General features: G+C 50.1%; 1 protein-coding gene across 4 annotated transcripts in view; it reads right to left on the reverse strand.

Annotated features, from left to right (window-relative positions):
• The window catches only part of ITGA9 (integrin subunit alpha 9), a 361,953-nt gene that overhangs the window by 14,362 nt on the left and 334,321 nt on the right, over positions 1-13,270 (reverse strand). For 2 of the 4 annotated variants that reach the window (XM_043595761.1, XM_043595759.1), the window contains one exon: positions 3,113-7,562. The exons of the other annotated variants lie outside the window; for them this stretch is intronic. In XM_043595761.1, coding sequence (XP_043451696.1) covers positions 7,464-7,562 — 99 coding nt within the window. In that variant the 3' untranslated portion in view covers positions 3,113-7,463. Of the gene's footprint in view, positions 1-3,112; positions 7,563-13,270 lie in introns of those variants that run through there. 4 annotated transcript variants of the gene reach the window in all.

Raw genomic sequence — 13,270 nt, forward strand, 5'->3', positions numbered from 1 at the left:
GATTGAGCCCCATGTTGGGCTCTGTGCGGAGCCTCTGGGATTTTTCTCTCTGCCCCTTCCCCGCCCCCATGTGCGTGCGCTCTCTAAAAATAAATAAATAGTGTGGAGGTTCCTCAAAAAATTAAAAATAGACCTACCCTATGACCCAGCAGTAGCACTGCTAGGAATTTACCCAAGGGATACGGGAGTGCTGAGGCACGGGGGCACTTGTACCCCAATGTTTATAGCAGCACTTTCAACAATAGCCAAATGATGGAAAGGGCCTAAATGTCCACCAACTGATGAATGGATAAAGAAATTGTGGTTTATATACACAATGGAGAACTATGTGGCAATGAGAAAGAATGAAATATGGCCCTTTGTAGCAATGTGGATGGAACTGGAGAGTGTGATGCTAAGTGAAATAAGTCATACAGAGAAAGACAGATACCATATGTTTTCACTCTTATGTGGATCCTGGGAAACTTAACAGAAGACCATGGGGGAGGGGAAGAAAAAAATGGTTAGAGAGGGAGGGAGCCAAAACATAAGAGACTCCTAAAAACTGAGAACAAACTGAGGGTTGATGGGGGGTGGGAGGGAGGGGTGGGTGGGTGATGGGTATTGAGGAGGGCACCTGTTGGGATGAGCACTGGGTGTTGTATGGAAACCAATTTGACAATAAATTTCATAATGAAAAAATATATATAAAAATAAATAAACTTAAAAAAATAATACTATGTACATTTCCAAGGACATGTACTCCATTCACTAGACTTGGTGCCTCGGGAAGAGGGGGAAACGTAAGTGGGGACGGAGCCGGGTGGATAAAGGAGAAAAATGACACAGAACGAGAAAAGGCTTTGCATGGACGTGAATTTGATTAACCAACTCTGTGTACCTGAGATTCCCACCCTGACCCCAAATAAAGCCTTTCCCTTTGCTTACATCCAGCCCTACACACTTAGGGTTTAGGACACTTACATTCTGAGTATCTTGCACATGGTGGGTGTGGCGACGTAGTTACCGTCAACATGTGCACTCCTCTTAGACCTCAACAATCCACTCCCCATACTTCTTTGCGGGCGGGTGGATTTTTATGACAAATTTCTGGTTAGTGTTGTATGGGACTTCTGGCAAGGCTAGTGAGAAGGGAGGAGGCACGTGGCATTTTATCCTCCTCCCCTACTGTTGGCCTGGAATATTGTCATGGTGGTTGGTTCCTTGGTAGCCATCTGGAACCGGGAAACAACTTTAAGGATGTAAACCACATGCCTCGAAAGATAGGAGCTGATGTGCTGATGATCCACGAAGCCGCTATATGAGATCTTGATGACTCAGACCTCGTCTTCTCTTAAGTGAGAGAGGAACACACTTCTATCGGGTTTAAAACGTTGTCATTTGGGATTTTTTCTATTATATGGAGCCAGAGAGTCTCCTAACTGATAAGGTGGGTTCTGAATAGACGTCGATTTGGAGATAATTTCACTTATCTTAATCTGTCATTTCTTAGAAGAAAGGTTTCCTGGAAATACTTTCAAAATGCCCCCTGCTTTTTCATCTGTTTGGCGAGTAGTTGTACCTTTGATGAGTTTTGTTTTAATTTTTAGGATCTTTTTCAATTATGGAAGAGTCACATCAAATAAAGTATAAAATGATCTGGGTCCGACTTTGAGGCAAAGCAGGGCTTTGGTAGCAAGCCCAGATGGCACAGCTTCAGATTTCAGTACGGAGTCAGAGATACCTTGTTAAACACACTTCAGTTGGACGTGTACGGAGAATGAATGGACGTGATCTCAGGGTCAGGCGCCTTTGCTGATGGATAGCTGCCAACTGGTTTCATAGCGTAGGCGGAGCTCTAAGTAAGTACTTACATTAATTCGATTACCAAGCACAGTAACCTGATGAGCAGACAGTCTATAAGGACCAGATGTAATCTGGCAGACTGAAAAACTCCTGATCGAAGGGGGCCTGACATTGCTAACTGGTGATTTTCTTCCTCTTAGTGTTGTGTCTTTTGATTCCTTTGAGTTTGTCCAGATCTCTTCCTGGCTTAAGGAAACAGGTTGGGTAACCTTAGAGAAATGTATTTAATTAGTCTTAGTGATGGCGGGAGTTCTTGTTAAGCCAGGAAGTATCTGGAATTAGAAAGCTTGAAATTACTCACTGGACCATTGTCCTCAGAGTCAGACTCATCAGTGCTCTTTGCTGCAAACAGAGCTCTTCCTTTCTGGAAGGAATTTGCAATTTGCAATTTGCAATTTGAGATCTCTTTTGGCTTAGCAATTCATATTCTCCCAGATGTGATTTTATTTAAAAAATAATTTGCATATGCCTCATTGTTGCAAAAGAAATACATGCTAAAAAATGCCTGGAACTACACTAAACCTCAGGCAAGGAAAAACAAAACAAAAAACAAAGCTAAAACACTGACATTCCCATCTACCTAAAGGTAACCATTTTTAATCCCTTGGCGTGTATCTTCTCATACCCTTCTTCTATACTGTGTGGTGTGTTTGTGCATGAATTTTAACTACAGGGCACTGTAATAACTTTTAATAAGTATAAAGCCAGTAATGAATGAGATAGAAAACAAAACCCAGTAGGTTTGATTGGTATGGCCAAAGGCTTATTCTTGAAAGCACTGGCAAAATAGATCTTTGTTGGTCTCATCCAGGGAAAAAAGAGAAACACACAGAAGTGAACAGCATTTGAGATAAGAACAGGGACGTAACTAAACAGATGGAGATTACAAATGTAAGAGAACACGATGTTTGTAAACGTGTAAGGATGCTACCAGAAAGCTTCTGGGGAAATGCTTGGTGACTAGTGGAAGCAGTCTACTAACAACAAGGAATCCACTCCATTTAATTTGGGCACGTTTGTCTTCAGATCAAAGTCCCAGGTGTGTCGTTGGGCAGGTGGGTGATGCACAGAGAAAGTGGTGACTACGGAATGGAGGCCAAGGGTCGGGGACAGTTCAGCCACATGGAGGGGGTTGTTCATGCACGATTAGATAGACCTGCACGTGCTCTTTAACGCTCGTGACGTATTACATTCAAACCGCATCTTCAACACCCTAAAAAGGTTCAAGTTCTTCACCAGCAAAGAAATTACAGACCAAACTCCTGAATCATTTGCAGCCATTTTTTATTCCAAACATGTATTTTTGTAAACCTGCATTCCCCTAACAGTGCAAGTGAATTAGAAGTGACTGCATAAACTTTAATACACTTTTAATGACTTTGGGAGGAGGAACACCCCTCCCACCAAAATTCCTCAACGTAAATGTACATGGATGCATCAGTCAAGTTCTGGAAGTGAAGTTAGCGTGGGTGTCTGCCATGCAATTAATCACTCTTAAAGCTTTTAAACTCACTCTGCCCGTCACACCGTGCACATTAGGAAAAACAACAACAACAACAACAACAACAAAGTCTGAAATCTAGACCATTGTGCTATAAAGCATTGCACCATGTGGGAAATTTGCTCATTATCCCAATGTGCTGAAAATCGGAAGACATTCTAGTAGGCTCATCTTGGCCCTGGTGGCATCTGTATCTTCCCTTCAGCCATTCTTTGTTTCAGAAAATATTATCCGCTGTGTGTACCACTGCTCCACATAGCAGAACGACACATTGCTTAGACCCCTGTACGTCGGAGCACTTCTGAAATGACACTCACTTTCTGCCTTTTGTCTGCTAAAGGGCCATTTCCCCGACATAACAATCCTTTGCAGTGCCTCTACATTCCCGGAAGTCTGGGTCAGGTGCATGTGGGTTTCACCAGATGCACATTTCATATGTAACCTATGTGTAACTGCATTCCCTGGCCATACTGTCTTTTCCAAGAATAAAAGTAGCGGAACAGCCTTTAAAAAAAGGACTCTGCTAGGGTTTTAACAGGTAGCCCACAGCACATGTATCACTTGGGGGATCTACTATACTTCTGCATTGAAAACAGGTCCCAGATATTCCTGGGAGGCCTGCTGGTTTTCTGTTTGTTCTTAACTCCCTTGCCTTTGGCTCAAAGATGGTAGGCTATGCGTGACTTGGTGAAAGACGACTTTCTAGTGGATTTTCTACAACATTCACCAGACGTGAGAATACTCCTGGTGATGCTGATGCTGGTACCAGCTGACTGAGAGAGCGGATTCCTGACGTGTGCCTGTCAGTCAGCGTCAAGCCAATGGACCTGCCCCCTTCTTCTAGTATCTCCTTATTCCTAAACCTTGTGGTCTTTTCTTGGGAACAGGTCTAGGACTCACTCTGGGGATGTCCCCAACTCATGAGTCCCACATCAACGGAGCATAAGTCAACCATTCTTGAAAAGCGGGCATTATTTTCAATTTTTACAAAGGTCCTTTTTCATATTTAAAAAGCGTCTCAATCTTCCCGTCAGTTAAAACCACACTGAATACATAACTAAAAGCCGAAGCAGATTGAACTAATGCTGTGTAAGAGGATATCTGATAGGACTCCACAGTGAACCCACAGAAGCAGGAGGGTTCGAAACCGGAATGCACTGTGGACTTTCAAAAGAATATTCTGGAGAAGTGGTACAGATGCCATTCACCCTGCCTGCTTCCCCTGAGAGCCTATTGAGAGGGCTCACGGTGGGCTGGGCTTCTTTATCACCGTGTCAAGCAGCTAACTTCCTGCTGTCGCCCCACCTGCTACTCAGCACCATCAGACGTGCAGAGGCACCGTCCTTCTCCAGACAGATTCCTGGAGTGGCTGCCTTATGAAGTCTCAGTGATCTCCTGAGCGTATGACTGCCCATGTGGGTCTGCCGTTCAGAATCGACCAGGGGCAAACAGATCCCGGCTCCGAGACCGTCCACAGGAACAGGAGGAGTCATCCTCTACGTGGCCACCAGTGCGTCTGCACCCCTCGTAAGGGAGCTGGTTACAGGCTGTAAATGCGTTTGTCCAAAGCCGCTGAGGGAGCTGACCCAGGCCTACCGCCTAACAATCTTCAGTGGCTTATTAAAGGACGGCAAAAGTCCACTGAGGGAAAGCCGCACATGGGGTCTCATAGAGGAGACTCTCCGTCCGCCTCTGGCGGGAGGGTTTGGCTCTCCGGGCAGAATGTGCTGCGGAGTTCTCTGGGGAAGCCCCAGCACTTAACGCAGCTCCTGATGCACAGCTTAAAAGTGTCCTTTAAGCGAGTGACCAAGACCCCCTCAAAACTGCCCTCACTACTTTTGATACAACTCACAGGGGAACTCTGACAACTGGTGTCTTTGACTGCAGCTGCCCGGTAGCTACCTCTGCCTCCGTCCCTGTCAGAAGCAACATCCCCGCCTTCATTCTAAGATCAGCCTAGTTCATGCCATTGACCCTCTGGCCTTGTCATCTATTCCCAGATTCACCAGGAAGGGACACATGATACGTTCATTGTCTTTCTGCATCAGAGTCAACTGCATAATAAGAAACGAAAAGACGCTTCTGTTCCACGCCAGGTTCACAACTGTCCGGCATCCTCATGATTTTGCCTAAACTTTGCTATCTTTCCAAGTATTAGCCAAGTATGTGCGTGGAAAAGCCTGTCTCCTCTGGAGTTCTGCGTCTTTGCAACGATGTTCACAGACCCCCCAACATGTTAGCTTCCAGTAGACAAGGCCCTACAAGAAAGATCCCCCGTCTTGTTTCTTCTTTCGGTCCCACTTGCTAACATCTTTTATGCTCCTGGGGCTCCAGCGGGCTGTAATGAGCCATTAAGGACTCTTTGTCAGACCCTGTTCTCAGCCGCGTGTTTTTTCTCTCATCAGAAGGTTTGTGGCGACCGCGCCCAGGGCTGCGGCCAGTTACTGAGTGTCCCCTGCGGTCCAGGCGCTGTGCTGGGCACACTACACGCGTCATCTCATTGCCCTTCTAGAAAATCACATTGCACTCAAAACCAGGCGGCACAGCGCGGCTGATGATAAACACCAACCGGCAAACAGGGAGACTGGAACCGAGGGCAGCAACTCAGCATTCCGGCGCGCAGTGGGCAGGGAAGTGCCAGCGCGGCGCCCGGGTCCCAGTGCATTCTTTTTCACATCATCTCTGGATGCCTCCCCGGGCTGGGGGTGCATTTGCAGCTCGCGTGCAGAGGACTGCCTCTGGGCTGTCGGAGCCGTTCTGCCAGCCAGAATTGAGAGTGGGAAATTTATAGCTCCCCTGCACCCAAGAATCTGAACGATCAGCTCCCTTGCCCCGGGTTGGGGCGACTCTGGGACACAACTTACCCTCCAGAGCTCCCTGCAGGATCAGGCTGAAGCTACCCTCCTCGGGATGTCCTCTGAAATGGCACCCTTGCCTGGCTTCCTCCCCTTCCCTGTCCTGCTTCCCTCACCCCCTTACTGCCGTCTCCTACGGGCAGAACACCACCTTATTCGGTTACTTGCAGGCAAATCTTTGTACTGGAGTCTGCTTTCGGGGAACCTCCCTTAAGACGCTGTTTTAAAAACTAAGGACAGGTTGAATGGTCATCTCTGGGAAGGAATCTGCAACGGCCATCAGCTGGGGCAGCAAGAGTGGGAGGGGAAGTGGAGACCTCTGACCTCAAATTACCACGAAAAGGCAACACATCACAGCATTCTGACACAAGTCTTTGCTTGGTGGGCACTGATTTAGTCCTCGTGGCGAGCGGACTCGGATGCATGACATCCAGGATGAGATGCCTTGCTGAGGTTTGCCAGGTGACCCAATGGCCTTGCTCCAAGCTCTCGTCCATTAATCCAAGTGCAAGGACGGTGTGATGTCCGTATAGGTGATGCCGAGCAGACTTGTGCTAGGGGCAGGTTTTTCCATCCAAAGTCCTGTTGGAAGCCTTCCGATGCAAGGTATGTATGAAAAACCGCTTAGAGTTCTTTAGCACATTATTTCAAACGACTCCAGGCAACCGAGATGCGAATTGTCTTAGGGGTCTGACCTCAACCAGTATACGTGTGGTGCCGCCTGCTTCGTGGCTCACACGAGGTCTCCTCAGATTATGTTATGTGCACGTCTCTTTTTAACAGCAAGTCCCACAGTACGATCAGATTTGTATGAGTGCACACGTACTTCCAAGATTTCAGCCCGGAGATCAGTGCTTGAGTGAATTATATAACTATTTAATAGAAATAATAAAACATCGATACAAATATAAAGACATAATCAGTATATAAAAGGCTTATATTTATAAAAATACTTTTAGGTAACAGTTTTCCCCTGAGGGTTGACCACGCACGTTGCATCCATAAATATCGTTCACCTCTGTGGCTTGCTTTCCCAAGTTCGGAGTTCACCTTTAAGAAGAAACAGGTGGTGGCTCCAGTCATGTGACCTGGCCAGAGCGGCTGCCTCAGGGTGGCTCCTGGGCTTGACAAAAAAACGAGGAAGAGAACAGCATCAGTGGGGCCTCCGAAAAATCTGGAGAAGATTCTTTCTTCCAAATATGGAAGATACAAAGATCAAGGACGACAGGCGGCCGATTGGGTCACGTGACTGGTGTGGCAGGTCACTGGTTTTTCTGGACCCAGTCCCAACTGTCTTCGTTCTCTTTCCGGTTTTTCTCGGCTTCGATAATTTCTTTGTACCTTCGGCGAAAGAAGCCCATCTAAAAGGCAGAGAGAGGAGAAGCCGGGTTAGAATGCTGGAGAATCAGCCCTTTCGGTCCCAAGGCAGCCTGGGGGAGGAGGAGAAAAAGTCCTGTACTCACAGACCTGGGAAGGCTTGGAAAGCCCCTCAGATTAGACCGATTTAGGAAGAGCATTATTGTGGAGCCACTTTTCAAAATGCACGGACTTTCTGCAGGTTCTCTCATGACTGTTCCTTATAAAGTGCTTTTGGTGAAGTGTTTTCCCAACGGTGTGCTGGCGAACGCTAGTTACCGAGAGTTACTCAAAGGCGTTTGGGAGTAAAATAGTGATTTGCGAATAAAATTCACAGTCAAATGAGTTTGGGAGATGCTGCCTTCTTTCTTCCTTAAAAAAAATTTTTTTTTTAATATATATTTTTGAGAGACAGAGCGAGACAGAGCACGAGCAGGAGAGGGGAAAAGAGAGAGGGGGGACACAGAATCCCAAGTGGGCTCCAGGCTCTGAGCGGGCAGCACAGAGCCTGACGTGGGGCTCGAACTCATGGATGGCGAGACCATCACCCGAGCCGCAGCTGGACGCTTAGCCGACTGAGCCATCCAGGCCGCCCCTCTTCCTTTAAGACGTATGGAATGCACAGTAGAAAGTCAAGGATGTAATAACCCTTAGTAAAGGATCTAAGAAACTCAGGGACTTGACATTTCCTGAGCTCATCTGGCTTTTGATAAACCTATTGTTATCCGGGGAGACATCAGCCATCGTGGGGGAATTGCTAAATACCGCTCTCACAGAACAGGCTTTGAAAAGCGTCCGTCAGTCTGCATTCTACCTTGCTGTTCCTCTAGATCTTTCTCTCAAACCTACAAAACATGCAGTACCTGCCCCACACCCAGCAGTGTGAACTCCCCGAAAACTGGCATCTCACCGGATCCGGGATGGCAGTTTCCTTCAGCTCAGTTCTGGAAAGACCTTCCCCTCTGACGTCACATCCGGCAAGACGAGCTTCTGGGTTTTCTCGCACAGGCATCACAGACATTAAGCAGGGGAGCTGACCTTCTCCCATGCTCGGAGAGACCCGGCACGTCTTGTCCTCTGTCGCCAGCATTCGTGGCCGCTGTTTCTGACGTCAGACATCCCTCCCTGCCTCTGCCCTTAAACGTGGCCAGCCGGAGTGGGGTACTCCAACACCCCCTCTTCTTGGCTGTGACAACCCTCAGGTGCACGACCTACCAGAGTTCCCGGGTGGAACTTGCCCGAAGCGGTAACCAGCCTTACTTACCACGTCTTGGTGGGCCTCCTTCTCTTTTGCTCTCTCGCTTTCCTGCTCTGATCAGGGTTTCCTGCCGTCACCTTGCAAATCAATGACCCGCCCTCAAATGCCCGGTTCAATCCCCTCGAATGGAGGAATTCAAACGGCCTCACGCGTTCAGTCTGCTGTCGGTGAGCCTGCTGTCCTGCAGGCTTGTGGTTCCACACCGTCATGAGCTTGTGACTCTCGTGGCCACGTTCGAAGGCGCTCACGACCAGGAACTTCTGCAGTGTGCCGCCAGGAGCGAATCTGAAACCTGCACCGAGCGAGTCATCAGGCCAGCCCAGCTCTCACGGGCATGCCCACTTCTCTGTCCATTCGTCCTCATAGTCCTTCCCTGTGAGTTGAGCGTCCTCAGTCATCCGACGGTCGGAATTCCTCGCCCCAGAGCAGGGGCTGATTGGCCTCTCCGGGTTGCCAGGGGAATCCTGGGAGCGCACTCGGAGTGCAGTCAGTGAAGGGGCTGATGCAGGTTGAATGACGGGGAAGAAGCTTTCTTAAAACAACTGCCAAGGGTTTGCGGCTCTGAGTGTCAATCCGCACGGCCAGTGTTGTGGACACTGAGTTCCTAGTGTTTTCGGCCCTGGAAGTTTCTTCCCGGCATAAGACTACATCTGCCAGGACCCCACTTTCTGGCACTCCCCTCCACCCCCCTGCCCACACACACTTTCCTCTCCTTAAGTCCCTATCACCTTCTCCCCTCTGCAAGGAATGTGGAATCAGGGCTTGGTCCGGATGTTCCGGAAAAAGGCCGTCGTCAAGGCCCTCAAAGCACGCCTGCAGAAGGTCAGGAGAGCAACCCAAGACTTACTGGAAATGTCTCAGGAGTTACTGCTTGAAATACCGTTAAGATAAAGATGTGGTTGACTGGGCAAATATGTCATGAGCACCTTCTGTGCTAAGGAGGACATAATGACGAGAGTAAGGCTGGATGTAAGATGGAAATAAGGTTCCGTAGCACAGAACTCTGCCTGCTGATGGTGCAAGGCTTCACTAGTCCCAGCTTACTCGCTTTCAATCCCAGATAAGTAGCTCATCTCTAGTCAGGCGGAATTTCAACGGCTCCCTCATTATCCTTCACGTTTGTCTTAAGTCTGAGGACTCCTTGAAGGCAGGGTTTGTGCATTTTGTCCCCGGAGCTTAGCGTATCACCTGTACTTGGCAGTAACTGCAGAAACACCCACAATCCTGCGTCCCCCCGCGTCCAGGCCCCTTACCACGTGACTCTGTGGGCGTTCCCATCATGAGGAGGGCGCTGGCTCCCACCCCTTGACTCTGCACTGTGACTTGTTCTGAAAACCGGATGCAGTGGAGGCGGAGCCGTGTCGGTACCCCGCTTGGGCCTCAAGAGGCCTCTCGCACTTCCCAGAACCCTGCCCAGCCTCCACGAGTTTGGTCTAGATGCGAGCGCGCTCAGTGAGGCCCCCGAAGACCGGCCAACCCCCAACTGCCTGCAGGCGCAGACACGAGTCTACCCGAGACCAGAGAACCCCCCTGTTAAGCTCAGCCCGACCCACAGACTTGTGAGCTAGACAGACGTTTGCTGCTTTTAAGCCATTAAACTTCGGAATGGTTTGTCACGCAGCATGAGTCAAGCCATACAGCACCCCGTGTTTTCTGACTTACTGGAAGTCTCCCTCGCAGGAAGAGAGGCAGGGGCAGCTGGTAGGGTTCTAGACCGAAGGAGCAGCGCCCTGCCTTGTCCTGCTGAACAGACTTTTCTTGCTCATCTCCAAGCGGCACAAAAGTCGGCTCACTTTCTCATAGCTGTGCTAGCCTAAGGATTTAAAATAGAGTGTGCGAGCAATCTAGCAAGGGTCTAGAGCAGACAGATGCACAGTCACATGGAGCTCCCTTGTGCCCATGTTTAAGTGTCATACTTGTTACCAACGAGGTGACAGCACCATCATCTCCTGCAGGCATCCAGAAGCAAGCTCTTTTCTCTCAAGTGGAGTGGTGTCAGCTTTAGTCCTAAGAATCCCTCCCCACCCCCGGGACGGCTGTCATGCCGCTCTCAGAAACAAAAGAGCCTTGCAAACTCTATGCCCCACTGCAACACCACGGGGTCTCAAGAGCTCTGTGCCCGATACAACCCGGGCGTGGCCTCTTAGACGGAAGGCTGGAGCTGGCCACTGGCGTTTGCCCTTCTTCGATGCAGCCCAAAGACCATTTCTTAAAACTCAGTCCACTCTCACGGCTAGGGGGTTGGGTACAGTGGTGCAGGCTGTGCACTATATGAAGGGGGCAGTGCCCCTCACGGCATGGATATCATGGACATGTCCATTTATTACAACTATCTTCCAGCAGATGGCAGGAGAGTGTCTTTTCCCCCCTCAACAAAATCCGCAGGTTTCCTGAATTTTCTAAAGGATGGGAGTACAGTTTCTGGACGAAGGGGCTCTGTTTGCTAGTTTGCACAAAGGTGAGTGGTGGCTCTCTGTCGAGCTAATATTGTTTCTTACACAACTAAGCTAACTCCGTTTCAGAAAAAGAGAATATCAGCTTTGGGCCGTTTAGAGCCTCGCTGTGGCTTTTGATACAGAACCCGAAGCCCAGGCTCTGAGTTTACCGAGCAGTGGTCCCCCAACACCTGTGTCACACCAGGTCTGCCCATTGCCATAGGACCTTCTCGGAAGACGTGTACGGGAGAGACGCGACAGGGGGAGCCCCGAGTCCTGATGACTGCTTGTGCTCCAGCCACCTATCTCCTGGGCCACAGGTGAGGTCATTTCCTGGCTCTAAGACACCGATGGCATTCTCAGACCTCGGCGGGTTCCCAACGCAACCCCGGGGCTGCAGCCTGGGGGGCACACAGCTGCATACACCCAGGGTTCACGCGAAGGCGGCCCAAGACACGGAGCCCTCGTCCGGTGGCGATCGTTTTCGAGGAGGTTTTGGAAATTTCGGGAAAACTGCATTTTCAATGTTTATGCTACAGGATGGATACACACAAGGAGTTATAAAATTCTTAGAACGAAGATAAATTGAGACTTCAAAGACATTTCTCTGGCAGCAGGCCCTCCTTAGGCACCTCCTCTGGCTCTGGTTACTCTGGGGGAGACGTCTGAGAAGTGCTGGGCAAACCTGCTTTGGCTGCCAGCTGCGCCCCCTGGGGGATGATTCATAATGAGTTGAAGCTGGACCCTCAGCAGCCCCACAATCCATTCCCATCCAGGGGAGTCAATGTTGTCCTGCACTTTTTTTTTTTTTTTTCCGGAACCTTCCAAGGGCTTGCATTGCCACTAGAAGGGCAGAAGGCCGTGTTTAAAACAGTTCTGTCTGCAGCGGAGGAAACGTTCACGGAAACCCTCGAGGAGGACTCAAGCCAAGCCTTGCTCAGCTGCAGACAGAGGCGTCAGCTTGCTTTCTGGCTTTTGTCCGCACCGGCCCTGACTGATGGCAGCCCGCAGCCCCAAAGCGCATCGCCCTGAGCCCTCCTGACAGACTCTCACAATTTTCCGATATAACCTTCTATCAAAAACCTACCCGAAAACAACTAGGGAAACGGCAGATTTCCTCAGGATAGCCCTCATCAGGGAGGTGTTGTGGGAGGCTCGAGGCCTAGGAAGAGAGGAGAAGGCCCGACCGAGGTTTGGGGTCTGCACCAGCCTCTTCCTCCCCAGCCCGATTTGGGGTGAGTGAGGGACTGGACTGCACAACTCCACAGCATCTGTGCTCTTGTGAGATCCGCACCCCCTTCTCCCCCGGCCTGTGGGTTACCTCCCGGGAAGCCGTTCCAAGGGCCTCGGACACACTCCTTCTTTGGACTAGCTCGGGGCCTCATGTTTACGGTCTCTCCGGTTACCCGACTATTTACACAGCACGTCTCTGTCTGGAGATGTCGGCAGGGCAACATCAGCCCAATATTTACTTCCAAGCATAAATAAGTCCCCACTGAGTGTCCCTGGCACATGGTTTTGATTGAGGCAGCGTGAAGGGTGTTGGTGGCTGTGTGTGTTCGCACACGTGCGCGTGGATCCGCGCGTTCCTGCTCCGGAGGCGAGGCAAGGATGGGCCTGGTTGGAGGGAAGGCGGTAAGGCCAACGACCCCCGGAGGGGCCGCCAAACCTTGCGCGTTCTCTGAGCCCTTTCACAGATTTCTTCTTCTCAGGGATTCTGCTTGAGGTCAGAAGTAACGCTCTCAAATAAAAACCACGAACCCAACGCCAGCTCGAAAGCGGCAGGCTCTTGGAGCGGGCCCAGCTGAGGGCGGGGAGCAGCCCGCCTGCCCGGTGCTTGGGAGAGGGGAGGGCGGGGGGTCCCGGCCATCGTGGGAAGGGGCTGGCCACAGGGCTGGCCGGGGAGCGGCACTTCCCTCGCTGCTGGTCATCTCGCCTGGCAAAAGGGGCAAGGAGGAGGGAGGGGACGGTTCCTTGAACACGGGAGAGGAGGAGGCAGAGGGTTTCTCCTCCACCGAGG

This window comes from Prionailurus bengalensis, chromosome C2 (genome assembly GCF_016509475.1).
Source record: "Prionailurus bengalensis isolate Pbe53 chromosome C2, Fcat_Pben_1.1_paternal_pri, whole genome shotgun sequence".
Classification (NCBI taxonomy): Eukaryota; Metazoa; Chordata; class Mammalia; order Carnivora; family Felidae; genus Prionailurus; species Prionailurus bengalensis.